The sequence below is a fragment of the Lepisosteus platostomus genome, chromosome 2, assembly GCF_059453375.1.
Source record: "Lepisosteus platostomus isolate fLepPlt1 chromosome 2, fLepPlt1.hap1, whole genome shotgun sequence".
Taxonomy (NCBI): domain Eukaryota; kingdom Metazoa; phylum Chordata; class Actinopteri; order Semionotiformes; family Lepisosteidae; genus Lepisosteus; species Lepisosteus platostomus.
This window is the reverse complement of record NC_142612.1, coordinates 69,530,650-69,543,067: the sequence shown is the minus strand read 5'-3', so window position 1 is coordinate 69,543,067 and position 12,418 is coordinate 69,530,650. Positions and strand designations below refer to the sequence as shown.

Sequence of the window (12,418 nt, the reverse complement as noted above, 5' to 3'; positions counted from 1 at the left end):
CACTTCTACTGTACCATTTAGGCCGATGTGAAAAGCTACAGTAGGTAGGGCTGGGATTGTTGAGTACTGAAAGGATGACCTCCAAGGAAAATCAGATTGCCTCTACAAGCGAAGCTGGTGGACAAGCAGGAGAAACTCTTCTCTCTGGGCTACTGCAGCAAACCAATACGCAAGTATAATGAGAGGAAACACTCTCCATACTTGGACAATCTGGTCTTACTAAAGTTTGCCTTAATTAGTAAGTCGATCTGATACAGGTGTATAATGGCTATCGTGTCACCCATCTGAGTACTGCACCTTAACTTGTGGATAAAACGTACATCCCCTCTTCACCCAGTCCTCTAGGAAGTGGGTCCCAGCCAACATTTAACGCTTTTTAGGATTTTGTGGAATCAAAGGATGAAAAGCATTACGTACTGTAAATGTAAAGAATGATTACATTTCCTTGACTTCGCGTGCAGTTCCGTCAGTGGCCACGGTGTGGCACATAAACGTTTATCTTGCTGCATTGGATGGGGGCGGCGGGTAACGTCATCAATGAAGAGCGCTGTGAGAAGCTGAGACACATCTTGTCGGAAAGCAGATCTCGTCTTTACCTCATACTTGCTTCCCGGAAGAAAACAGCCTGAAAGGTCTGAACAGAGGATTTTCACTTGCTGGTATTGTTGACTGGTTTCTAATGTGTGCGCCCTGTGCATTTCAGAATAAAGCAACGCCGACATCGTTGTCGGATACATTGTACTAGCTAAATGACAGAAAATGCATGACTGGTAATTCATTCAGTGCTACACAGGAAACTCACGATTAATCTGTGCGTTAATTTCCCATATATCTGCACAGGGCAATGTGCGATATATTGAGGATAAATTCTGAAACACCGCTACTACTTTGTTGGTACCCACTAAAGGGTAGCTAGTTGCTATTTGTTCCTCGTTCTTCAGTGTCTCATCTGGGGCTTACTGACGCCTGGTGTCTGGAACACAGAGCTGGTATAGAATCTAATTCTACTGAAGTACCGACAGCAGCGCTTGTTTTAGAAATCTGTTGTACTCAAAGAATAACGCATACAGTACGCGAGCTATTGTCAAAGTCATCATGTGATTGTCGCAGCTCTTAAATCTGGTCTGCATAAACAGCTTAGATTGCAGTGGTTTATATGGAACTTCTTGTACCGAGTGACAGTACACTGAAACATCATGGGTTGTCTCTGCACACAACGATAATAACAACAAAAGTCAAAACGTAAGATTTGTCTCTTCAAAAATACAGTACCTGTGTTGTGAAATTTATTTTTTAGAAAAACCGTTGCTTAGTACATTTCCATTTCAATTAATTGAACAGCTTGCATGCATAATGTGGAGTGGCGGTCTGGTGGCCTAAATCATCTCCCAAACTATAGAAATATGAATACAGGTCTGTTAAAAATATTTACACTTTATTTTTTAATCATACTGTCCATTAAAAACGGTGCTGTTTTCATTAAGTATAAGATGGCAAACTATGTTGTGTAACCATTTTGTTCCACGCAACAATAACATGTTTAAAAATTATTCTTGCTTTGGATGAGGACTTCCTCTATAGATTTAATGGAATGAGAGTTAACTTTGTTTTTAATCGCTTTCAAGTCTTGGTACCTTTTGTACATCTGGTTTGTTGGGGTAAATGAGTAAACAGCCTTGCTCAAGGGTAGATAGCAAGAGGCCCACCTGGAATTTGGACCCACAGTGCTCCTCTCAGAAGTCCAGAGCCCCAGACACATCTCCACAGTTGCACTAAGCAATTGAGCAATGAGGAGTAATGCAGCAAGCAGAGTGAAACTCGTGTGTTTTTTTTGCCTTAAGGAAATGCCAGCACAATGAAGAGGCCAGGGTGCATGGCGGCCAAGAGCAGGACATTGTAGGCGTTCAGGGGAGACCCAGGGTGGCAATGGAACGTGACGATGGGCAGGGACTCTTTGAGGATCCAGACTTTCCCCCACTGGAGTCCTCCCTCTTCTCCGAATACACCACCCCCATCTCCAAGTTCTGTGGGGATATCGTATGGATGCGCCCGCAGGTGGGACTTCTGTTTCCCCAACGTGTGTCAAACTGCTTTAGTCCAGGTATTTTCGTGTCAAACAAAAGACGCAAAAGGTTGAAAAGCAAAGGGCTGTTCCCGTTATTAAATGGAGTGAGAAACATGCATGGTGTGGAAATAACAACATGGATCTTTTACTAATAGCCCATAGCCCATGTCAGGAGTGAAGCCTGAGTTCTGTGCTAAGGTGTAATTAAAAAAAGTTGGCTACAAAACTGGTGAAGCTTCCTTTTTTTTTCTAATTCTAGTTGGTTGCAGTAAAATTCTTAAATGGTTGTTATTCATTCTGTTGTATTGTGCTGATAGAAAACATACAGTACAGTATATTGCTGAGTCATGACCTCAGTGTGACAGCATGTTGTGTTCTGTTTGTAATCCAGGCAATCTGTCAGTCACCCAAACTGTTTCCTGAGAATCCCAAGGATGGCCATGCAAAGCAAGGGATTTTGGGAGACTGTTGGTTCCTATGCGCCTGTAGCATGCTGCTGAAGAACAAGCTCCTGATGGACAAGGTAGGGGAAAAGACGTCTGTGCTTAAATTCTGTTCTTTTTATTAGAATGAACAATTCAAGTCTATTTGAAAGGTGGATGCTGTGTTTCAGGTGGTCCCTTTCGGGCAGCCTCAGTGGGGAGAATGTGGATACACGGGCCAATTCAGATTCAGCTTCTGGCAGTTTGGGTGCTGGATAGATGTAGAGATAGATGATCAGCTGCCCTGCATTGGTGCCAGACTGTGCTTCTCTCACTGCCAGTCTCCCAGTGCCTTCTGGGTGGCCTTGCTGGAAAAAGCCTATGCCAAGTAAGTGTGCATTGAAAAGGGAGATGTTATGAGCTGCAAAGCTTTATTTTGTAGCTTGTTTGAAGAGCCATCATTATTTTCTGTGTTAGAAGCCAGATATTGTATAACCATGATGTATTATGTCATAGGAAGAGGTTTTAAATAGTACACGCAGGTGTTAATACACACAGAATAAAGGCACACTGTTCATTTTCCACATGCAACTAAAATCAAAACCTTTTCCAGGCTTCATGGTTCGTACGAGAAGCTCTGGGCTGGGCAAGTGGCAGAGGCTCTGGTTGATGTCTCAGGGGGACTGGCCGAGCGATGGAGCCTGAAGGAAGTGGGGAAGGAGCTGAGACAGCAGGGAGAGGACGACATTGTTCAGGAGAAATTCAGTCTGAGCAGCCTGGTGGGAGTGGGTGACAGATGTGTGATGAGCTGCTCAGTTCATAGCTCTCCGGGAGGTGAGTTGAATAACTGGCAATAATCTTGGGATGTACTGTAACAATGCTGTCTCTACTGTTATTTCCCTCCTCAGGCTACATGATTTACTGCTAAAGGATGTAATGAAAAGGCCTCTACAGGAGGCTTACTTGGCTTCAAAGTATTTTACTTTCTCTGTTCCATCTATGTAAAAACGGTGCTTTCAATAAAAGAAGATGTATGTAATTTCTGTTTATCACATCTATCCTTCTGTTTGTGCCTTTTACACTTTTACACTTTTGTGACACTTACATAATTCCTTTTAAGATGAGAAATTGTGTATATTTTGTTGTAGAGAATAAAATGTTTGACAGTCACCTTGGGACTTTAACAGTGCAGCTGAAGCAGAGCAGTCAGAACAGAAAAGCTCTGCCTTGCAGCTCAGCAAGCAGAGCGCTCTAAATCATACTGGAATCTCAGTAGCCTATCAGGAACTCCCATTGTCTTACACTAGACAAGTCTTATGACTGTACTTTGTTACTGCTGGAATGTTTGTGCTATTTCTGAGCACAGCAGATACTGTGATATTAGGTGGTTTTAATATTAGGAAGGAATATAGGCCTGTCTAGTCTTTCATTTAAGAATCAAGAGGGTACTGTATTTGATTACCATGTACTGTAAGTGAACCTTAGGATTTGGGCATCTTTTTTCTTAAAGAAGCTATATCCAACTATTGTACTGCTTGCATCCTGGATATATGCTCTTTGCTCCAACAGCTATGGTCTAAAGAAACCAGTTCATAATTTCAAGTATCAAAGAAATGATGTCAGAAAAACATTTAGCATTTTTATATATCTTGTATATTTTTAGGTATTATATATTTTATATTTTTATTTCCTAATATATAAATATTAGTTTACTTTATCCTTCTAATTTATTTACAGTAAATTTTATTGAAAACCCAATAGGATGTCCCCTCCTTTCTGTAAAAAAGTATCTTTGAGAGTGTTTCTTGGCAGTTTGTTTGCGGGTAATTTGGTTCATAGATTGCACCACTGTATGTGCTTACACAAGAATGAAATACGTGAGCAGAAGTCGGAAACTTGAGCTTACTGCAGTCAGTGAGCATTTGTAATTGGTAAAGAATCTGAGTAATACACAAGGAAAAGACATGTCTCTTCAAGCCCTGTTGAGAAACAAATGAGCTGTTCTGTTCCCGTGCTGTTCATGTGCTGTGTGTTTGTGTGTCGGAGGTGCCGGTGAGCTGGGGCAGTTCCACGCCTTCAGTGTGATGGAATGGGTGGAGCTGCAGAGCCGTGGGATTCGCCTGTTGAGGATCCGAAACCCCTGGGGCCGCCGCTGCTGGGGTGGTATCTGGAGCGAGGGGTCAGTTCAGGGGCTTTGATGGGAGAAAATGGACCCTATTGTATCATTTCTCCTGTTGGAACTCCTGCAAAGTTTCAGAAGAAGATCTCTGAGTTTTATTAATTGCTGCCCGGCACAGTTTCTAAATGTATTACTGCTTTAAGGAATATTCCGTCTTCGAAGCACAGAAAGGCATGTTGTGAGCAATAGTTTCTTCACTGCAGTGCGAGGACCTAATGTAGCATCTGACCAGTACTGTGGTACAGTAAGATCAGTAATGTGGATGTACATGTACTGTATGATTATTCATGAGGCCATTCATGAGCAGTGGTGTTCAGTACATTATATTCCAAATTTCAAGAGATAAGATGCAAATGATAAATAGATACAAATGAATGAAAATAAGTAATACCATATCAGTGAAATTTAGTGGCACTAAAATATGTGTGAGAAGATAAACTTTTGATCTACAAGAAGGAGATTGTATGGTTTTTCTCAATGCCCAGTATGCCTGCTGAAAATAATGCAAGAGTGCAATGTAAACACTGGAGGGAAAAGTAAACTGTAATTGCCTGGATCTGGGGATGTGTTTTGCTCACAGTGGTGAGGGCTGGAACCAATTGGAACCAGACTGTACTGAAGAGCTGTTAGGCCGTACTGAGGAGGGGGAATTCTGGATAGAAGAGGGGGAGTTCCTCAAGGAATTTGATGAGGTCACAGTGGCATATCCAATCAGTGAGCAGGGATTTCTTCAGAGTATTCACACTGGTAAGGTTCCATGGAGGGTAATATAATGTGCAGCTTGCTTAGGGTCAGAATTTTCGTTGGTCGTTTTTTTCAGGTCTGAAATGACCTATGTTTTAGCTAAGTTATAAAGAAAAATATATTCATTTTGACATACAGTAGTTGTCATTTCCAAATTATATATTTTTAGTATTCATTATGTATGTATTACCTTTTTAAAATGGTTTCAAATTGTTTTTGAGATTATTATTATTAATGAAAATCTGCAGATCTCTTTGGGGACAGCTGGATTCTAATTACATTACTAAGCTTTCACATCTTTTACTTGTAATGTAAACTAGATTTATCTTATAATAATAATTCATAATTGCTTACACTTATATAGCGCTTTTATGGACAATCCACTCAAAGCACATTACAGATAATGAGGGCTCCCCTCCACCACCACCAATGTGCAGCCTCACCTGGATGCGGCTTACACCCATCTCATGGGGGGAAATAGGTTGGTAATCCAGCCTCAGCTTCAAAAGAGGGGCTATTAGTTCTCTTTAAGATCTCTAGACATACAGTAACTTTATTGGACACATCTTTAGAGTTTCAGAGTAGGAACTGTTAAGTTGAGATGGTGCTTAAATCAATTTCCTATAATAAATTATGGTTAAACCGCAAGACTCCTGTTTGGTAGTCTGCAAAATGTATTGCCGTTTTGCCAGTTGATTGATTACTTCTCTGTGTGTCTCACAGGAAGGGAGTTAGTTCACTCCGATCAGGTGTGTGGCTCCTGGGTTAAAGGTCGTTCTGCAGGTGGTTGCCGTAACAACAGCAGTTTTGGCACCAACCCCAAGTTCTGGCTGCACATTAGTGAGTCGGGAGAAATACTGCTGTCCCTGCTGCAGCACCAGAGATGGAGACTGTGTGCTCTCAGTGTTAGGGGCACTGCTCGGCCTGACCTTTGTTCACTCAACTTTCAAAGAGAAGGTAGAGAGGAGAATATGCCGATGGACAGTAGCAAACAACACCACCTCCAAGCTATAGGCCTGCATTTATGGAAGGTAGGTTAAAGCTACAACACCATATTAGTTTTTTTTAACACAGTATAAATTGTATAAAGTACTGCTGTGATTTTTTTTAAGTTTACAGGTCCTTTTAGCATGTGTCTAAACATTCATGTGTCACATGTCCAGGTAGAAAAGAAGCGTTTTAATCTGGCAAAGACCCTCAATACACCCCCCTGTGCCTCTACACACTGCCATGCCTATGACAGAGAAGTGACACTGCACACCCAGCTCTCTGCCGGATTCTACCTCCTCATTCCCAGCACTTTCCTGCAGGAAGCCGAAGCCAGTTTCCTTCTGCGCGTCTTCTCCACTGCCCCTGTGTCTCTAAGGTGGGTGGGATCTTTAATTTCCTGAGAATTATGAGGGCAACACTTCACTCCACAACAGTGGTCATGGAATGACACTAATGCAATGTCCGTTAAACCTGCTTGACAAAGTAAGGTTGGGATTTGCAAGGTTGTCTATTCAGTTATGTTATTTTGGAAATGTAATGTTGTTCTCTGCAATTTTCATTAAAGTTGTCTGTTGAATAAAAATGTATTAAGTAACTCCAAAAAAGGAGCAGCTCATTCGATACAAAGGATGGGATGAAATTGTGAGCTTGATTGTTCTGAAGAGGAGTGTGTTGTTTACCTCACTTGCCTTCCCTTCTCTTCCTAGTGCACTGAAAGCCCCCCCTTCCCCTACAGGGGACCTAGCAGCCTCGGTCCAGGAGGGAGAGTGGGAGACCAGTTGCTCCGAGGGCCAGTGGATCCCTGGGGCCACTGCGGGGGGCAGCAGGAATTTCCCCTCTCACCTGTCAAACCCCCGTGTACCATTTACTGTGAACTGTGAGCCCAGAGGGGCCAACGTGAGGATCGCTCTGCAACAGCACTGCCCTGCCAAAGACTGCCAGCCCATTGGCTTCCATGTTTATCAGGTGAGAGCTGCAGTCTTGCTTCTGACTGGGGTAGGGTATGAAATACTTCATATTAACCTGACCTAATCATCCTGTGACCTTCTTATTCGAAAGAAAATAGAGGATTTTTGTACAGCTTGTAGTAATTTCATTTGCACATCTTATTTTAAATAAATAACTAAGGACGTGTGGTTTCGTTAGGCCTAACAGCACTGGTTTTGCAAAATGGGAAAATGCTCCATTATGTTATGTCAGCATCACGTCCGTTGGTACATATGACTTTGTAAAACCGATGTATTATTCTACTTATGGTTATGTTCTGGGATGAAGATTTCAGAAGAGAGCAGAGAACCACACATCTCCCAAGATCAAGAGCCTCAGGCCAGCTGTGTCCCCCATCGCTACACTCAGGAAGTCAGCCTACTCTGCAGCCTGGCCCCAGGGCACTACATCATTGTCCCCTCTACCTACCAACCTGACTGCCAGGGCTGCTTCAGTGTCACTGTGGCTCGCAAAATAGACAGGTAAGTACCACAGCTTGAGATGGCTCCTCAGGGCATGAACGTACTGCTCAGAAGATAGATTAGCAGTCGGTCCAGTTCCTTACTGGGGTTGATTGTTTAAAATTTTAGAATATATTTAAGTTCTGCAAAATAAAACATTCATGCAATTTATGCAATTTGTTTGTGTGTTTATGGGAAAATTCAAATAAACTAGTATCACATAGTTTTGAGTAATTGGGCACAAGATAACGGAATGTTTTTTTTTCTGTCTGTTTAGAAAAGCGGTGGAAAGTAAAGAGAACCTGGGTAGAATCATACAAGAGGTATGTCCATCTGTTTGCATGTACAGTATATTTGTACTATTTCTGCAATATGTAGAGACGAACAAATCTTCATTTTATAAAAATATGTAAAAGTTTGTGGCAGATAAGGACTTGTTACAAAGAATATCCTAAATCACAGGAATCCAATTGGTGCATCGAGTTTGGAATTTGGCTCTGCCTTCTTATTTCTGGAAGTTGTTTGTCTTTGGCTTTAAATATTAACATATGTCAACCTGATATTGTGGTTAATTTCCATAAACAGCTTTTCTTCTGTGAGCTGCATTGGAGTTCTTGTTTTCATGTTGAAAAACATACAGTAGTTATCCTTCTCCATTAGTTGTTTTCTGCTATTAAGGGTTAAGGTGTAGAGAAAACTGTACTGCAGTAGGTGGCAGTATTGACCAACCGCATGTGGACCACATTCTCAGAACCTACTCCTAGTGAATTATTAAAAAAAAAAACTTTTAATTCATACAGTAGAATCATTTTCCAGTGAAATAGAATGAGAATCTCTGAGATTTGCAAATTTGATTAATGTTATTCCTTTTAGGTGCATTTTGTAACGTGGTGTGGTAAGCTCGTTCATTAAAGCAAAACGGTAGAAATTGACCTTTAAAATAGGATCTATTAGAAAGGTCTTTTTTTCCAGCTATTGCTGTTTTGTCCCAGCTAAGGTTAAATTTCTGTTACCTGTTTTGTGACCATTTTACACTCATTCTGATGGGCTGCCTGTAGTGTAGCTGCTATTGTCTGTCTCGGTGTAGTCACTGTTTCTTGATCTGATTGGCTGCATTACATTTAAGGACTTTGTATTGCTGAATTAGACATCAGTGAAGAGATATTAAATAGGGGAGGATCTTCCAAGCCATAGCATGGGTCTTCATAAAGGAGCATAGTATGAGGTGAAAAATGAATTGAAATTTCATTCAAAATAAAACATTCCTTTTGTCACATCAGATTCATGTCATAGGTCACATACCTTATTTACTGTATGTACTTAAGGCTAAGGATAGGTTCTTGCTTATAATGTGAATATTCCTAAAAGCAACCTGTCAACAAATGCAGCTAAACTGAGCTGTAAGTAAAATGATTATAATGAGATAAAAAACCCTTTGAGGCTAGTACAAGCTCCGTCATGTTGTGTGAGCACTATTGTTTAACCCATGCTTCAGAACAGCTACACATGGATTGATAAAAAAATCTTAACGTGCTATACAGTGCCAGGTATGTTTTACTTCACTTTTCTACCTATCCATTTTGTACGCTCTTCACCCAATTCAGGGAGCCAGAGTATATCCAAACAAGCAAAGGGTGCAAGACGGGGCACACCCTGGACAGGATGACACACACACAGACACACACACCCACCAGGGCCAGTTTTCCCAGTAGCCAATTAACCTACTACTGTATGTCTTTGGACTGCGGGAGAAAACCGGACCACGTGGAGGACACAAACCAGGGAAGAACATACAAACTCCAGACAGCAGAATTGAACCCTACTGCAGAGAGGCAGCCGCCCTTTCTTATTCTAAATATACGTTCTTCTTTTTATACAGGTCGAGTGTACAGTATATGTATATTTGAGTAGCTTTCCACCTTCTTCTGTAATTCACAGAAGTAGGGCGTTCCAGAGAGTGACTGGATGTGGCTTCTCCTCCTTTTGCCGGCAGGTTTCCTACATCTCTGTGATGCGCAGCTAGCACCAGAGCACCGGCGCGCCCGGCCGCTGACGTGGGCTCAGCCCTCTGGCTCGGGATGAAAGGGAACTGGGCCAGCGAAGCCGGGAGCCTTTATTTGCTGCCAAGGTCCGGCTGTAGCGATTAGCACATCGCAGGCCCGTCCGTTGCCCTGGCACTAATCTGAGGCGACGTGACTCGGCGGTGTAAACAAACAGCCCCGATTGAAGAGGCCCGCTCTGCGCTGCTCATCCGCGACCCGAACAAAGGCAGCACTCATGGAGCGCCCAGGAGCTTAAAACAAGAGCGAGAAACCGCACCCCTGGGCTCCTCAATCCAAGCGATGGGACACCCCCCTTTACTGAACCAGAGGGAGAGGGGGCTTTCAAGGCGCCGCCGCAGGGACAGATGACAGGCAGAGAGTCCGGCCTCCGGCACCCCAAACGGGGCCGCCACGCTTGAAAGTGGCCGCCGGACACTGGGTGCCGCACGCATTGGTGGAAGAGGCGGCAGTCATCGATGGGAATTTTCCATGTGTGGCTGGATGGCCGAGAATTTTACGTGCAACTGCAGTGAAAACGCTTTCCCCCTCCCCCCTGCTTCTCTTTCATTTCAGATGTTGTTTTTTCCATGATGAGGCTCAGGATGCAATACCTGCAATACCCAAGCACGTTTTAGAGGCTCCCACTCGACTGAAGATGATGCTGCTTTATTTTAGTTCAGCTTCTACAGTTTACCATCTCATGTTAATTAGGCATCGTAAGGAGCTCATTTGCCATGTTGACCATTTTCACTGTTTTCTTTTTCCTTTGTGTTAGGTCATGTTTTCTTTCATCTGTCTTTTGCCTCTTTTTCTTTTCTGTCAGAACAAGATAAGCCTTAATTCACTGGCACATATTAAAAAATGAAGTTTCAAAGAGAATTTCACACTCTTGGCTTTTGCGTTTGTGAGCAGGTCTCCTCATGATATGATGTGTCAAAATGCAAAAATGAAAATTGTTTGACATTTAATATGTATTGATATTTTTGTCAATTTTACAACTGACAAATAGTTTGTTGTACACTTTCAGAATATTTGCTAAATATTCTGTATTGTATAAAAGGACACTGGTGTGTTTTCTCAGCATTTCATGATGGGCAGAAAGCTTATGTAACAGTGCAGCCATCTCAAGGCAAAACAGTTAAACCTTAAGTTTTCAGACGTTTGTGGAAGATTGGTTGATCTGTATTTTTACAACTTTACAATAAATCTCTGAAGTTTTATAGTGTTACATTTCTTGCCTTAGATCTTAGGTCTCGAATGATTCTTAATGGAGGAGTATTAAACAAATCAAAGTTCAAGGTTTTATGCAAGAGTAGCTACTTTAGAAGAACAATAAAACAAAACACCTTTTGTTTTTAAGTGGTTTGTTTTGCTTTTCAGAATAGAACTGCCTTGTGGATATTTTTCAATTAATTCCCAATGAATGCAGACTCTTTAGGCATACTGAGAGTCCTGAAGCCTTGAAAAATTAAGTGACAAACAAAAACTGAAATTATCTCTGGGAGTTATACTGTACAGTAAGTGGAAGGGGCATAAATTTCAACTCTCAGGATTTAATTGTCTTGTTACTTAAGGGTTTAGGATCATTTGCATTGGCAAATTTAGGTATGTGGGGGGACAAACAGGAGAAAATCCTTGTATTAGACAGTTGTTTGTAGCTTACAAAAAAGACATTTGCAGTGTTAAGGAGCAGAGTAGCAGAGGTGGAAAGATACTCAAATATTTTATGCAGAGTATTGTGTCCGTATTGCAGTTAAATTTCTAAAGCATCACCAGTGCTTTCATAACATGACACGACTAACTGTCATTCACTAAACTAAAACTTCCTTGTTTATCTTTGAGAAGCCTTTTAAGGAGATGGTTTTGATAAAATAGTCACAGGATATTGGCAAAGCTAAAAGTAACGAAAACTAAAGCAAAACTAAGAGAAACAGTAACTCAATCAAATGGAGAATAAGAGGAGATAAAACATACCATATAAATTACAGAAAAAAACATAAACTACTATATAAAGGAATTATTTCCTACTAGAAATAATCTTGCCAACTCCAAAGTTAACAAAGTCTTCGAACCGACAACAGTAAAACTTTCCTAACCCAGTCATTCCAGAATGACTGTGCTCTGACCAGTACAGTATAAGCTTCTACTGAGACCGAGCACCATTTGAAATGTCAGAAGTGTAGTAGTGCTGAACAGAAACTTATAAAAGACAACTTCCAAAGTATTTTTGCTCTGAGGGAAAATTAGCTTCACATATTTCTTTCTGCAGAGAAATATTTAAAATTGCCAAACTATTTTTAATTGGGAAAACATTAGTTTTGTTGTTCTCACCTAGATTGATTTTCTTTCAGTCTGTAAGATCCAAATGTCTGCTCTGGAGCAGAAAGCTCACCATGTACAGTACTGTATTTTTGTCCGGGAAACTGCTGCACCTCTGTGGTAAACTAACAACATGTTGAACAACACATGCCACCACACTGAATTTCCACTAGTTCCACTTTACCTTAGGTTAAGTCTAAGGACTGCCA

At 41.5% G+C, this 12,418-nt stretch overlaps 1 protein-coding gene across 3 annotated transcripts; it reads left to right on the top strand.

Annotated features, from left to right (window-relative positions):
• The first annotated feature begins 520 nt into the window (after window positions 1-520).
• Window positions 521-11,110, top strand: capn10 (calpain 10). Of its 3 annotated transcripts, none has more exons than XM_088616312.1 (13): window positions 521-632; window positions 1,842-2,055; window positions 2,457-2,588; window positions 2,661-2,875; window positions 3,101-3,321; window positions 4,534-4,666; window positions 5,247-5,413; window positions 6,134-6,445; window positions 6,578-6,776; window positions 7,108-7,366; window positions 7,676-7,869; window positions 8,126-8,171; window positions 9,842-11,110. In XM_088616312.1, exons 2-13 carry the CDS (start codon window positions 1,927-1,929, stop codon window positions 9,869-9,871), a joined length of 2,037 nt encoding a protein of 678 aa, XP_088472438.1. In that variant the 5' UTR covers window positions 521-632; window positions 1,842-1,926; the 3' UTR covers window positions 9,872-11,110. The 3 variants fall into 3 exon arrangements, with proteins under 3 accessions (XP_088472438.1, XP_088472430.1, XP_088472448.1); XM_088616304.1 differs by having other exon boundaries at window positions 523-659; XM_088616322.1 differs by having other exon boundaries at window positions 524-659; window positions 2,679-2,875.
• The last annotated feature ends 1,308 nt before the right edge of the window (window positions 11,111-12,418 follow it).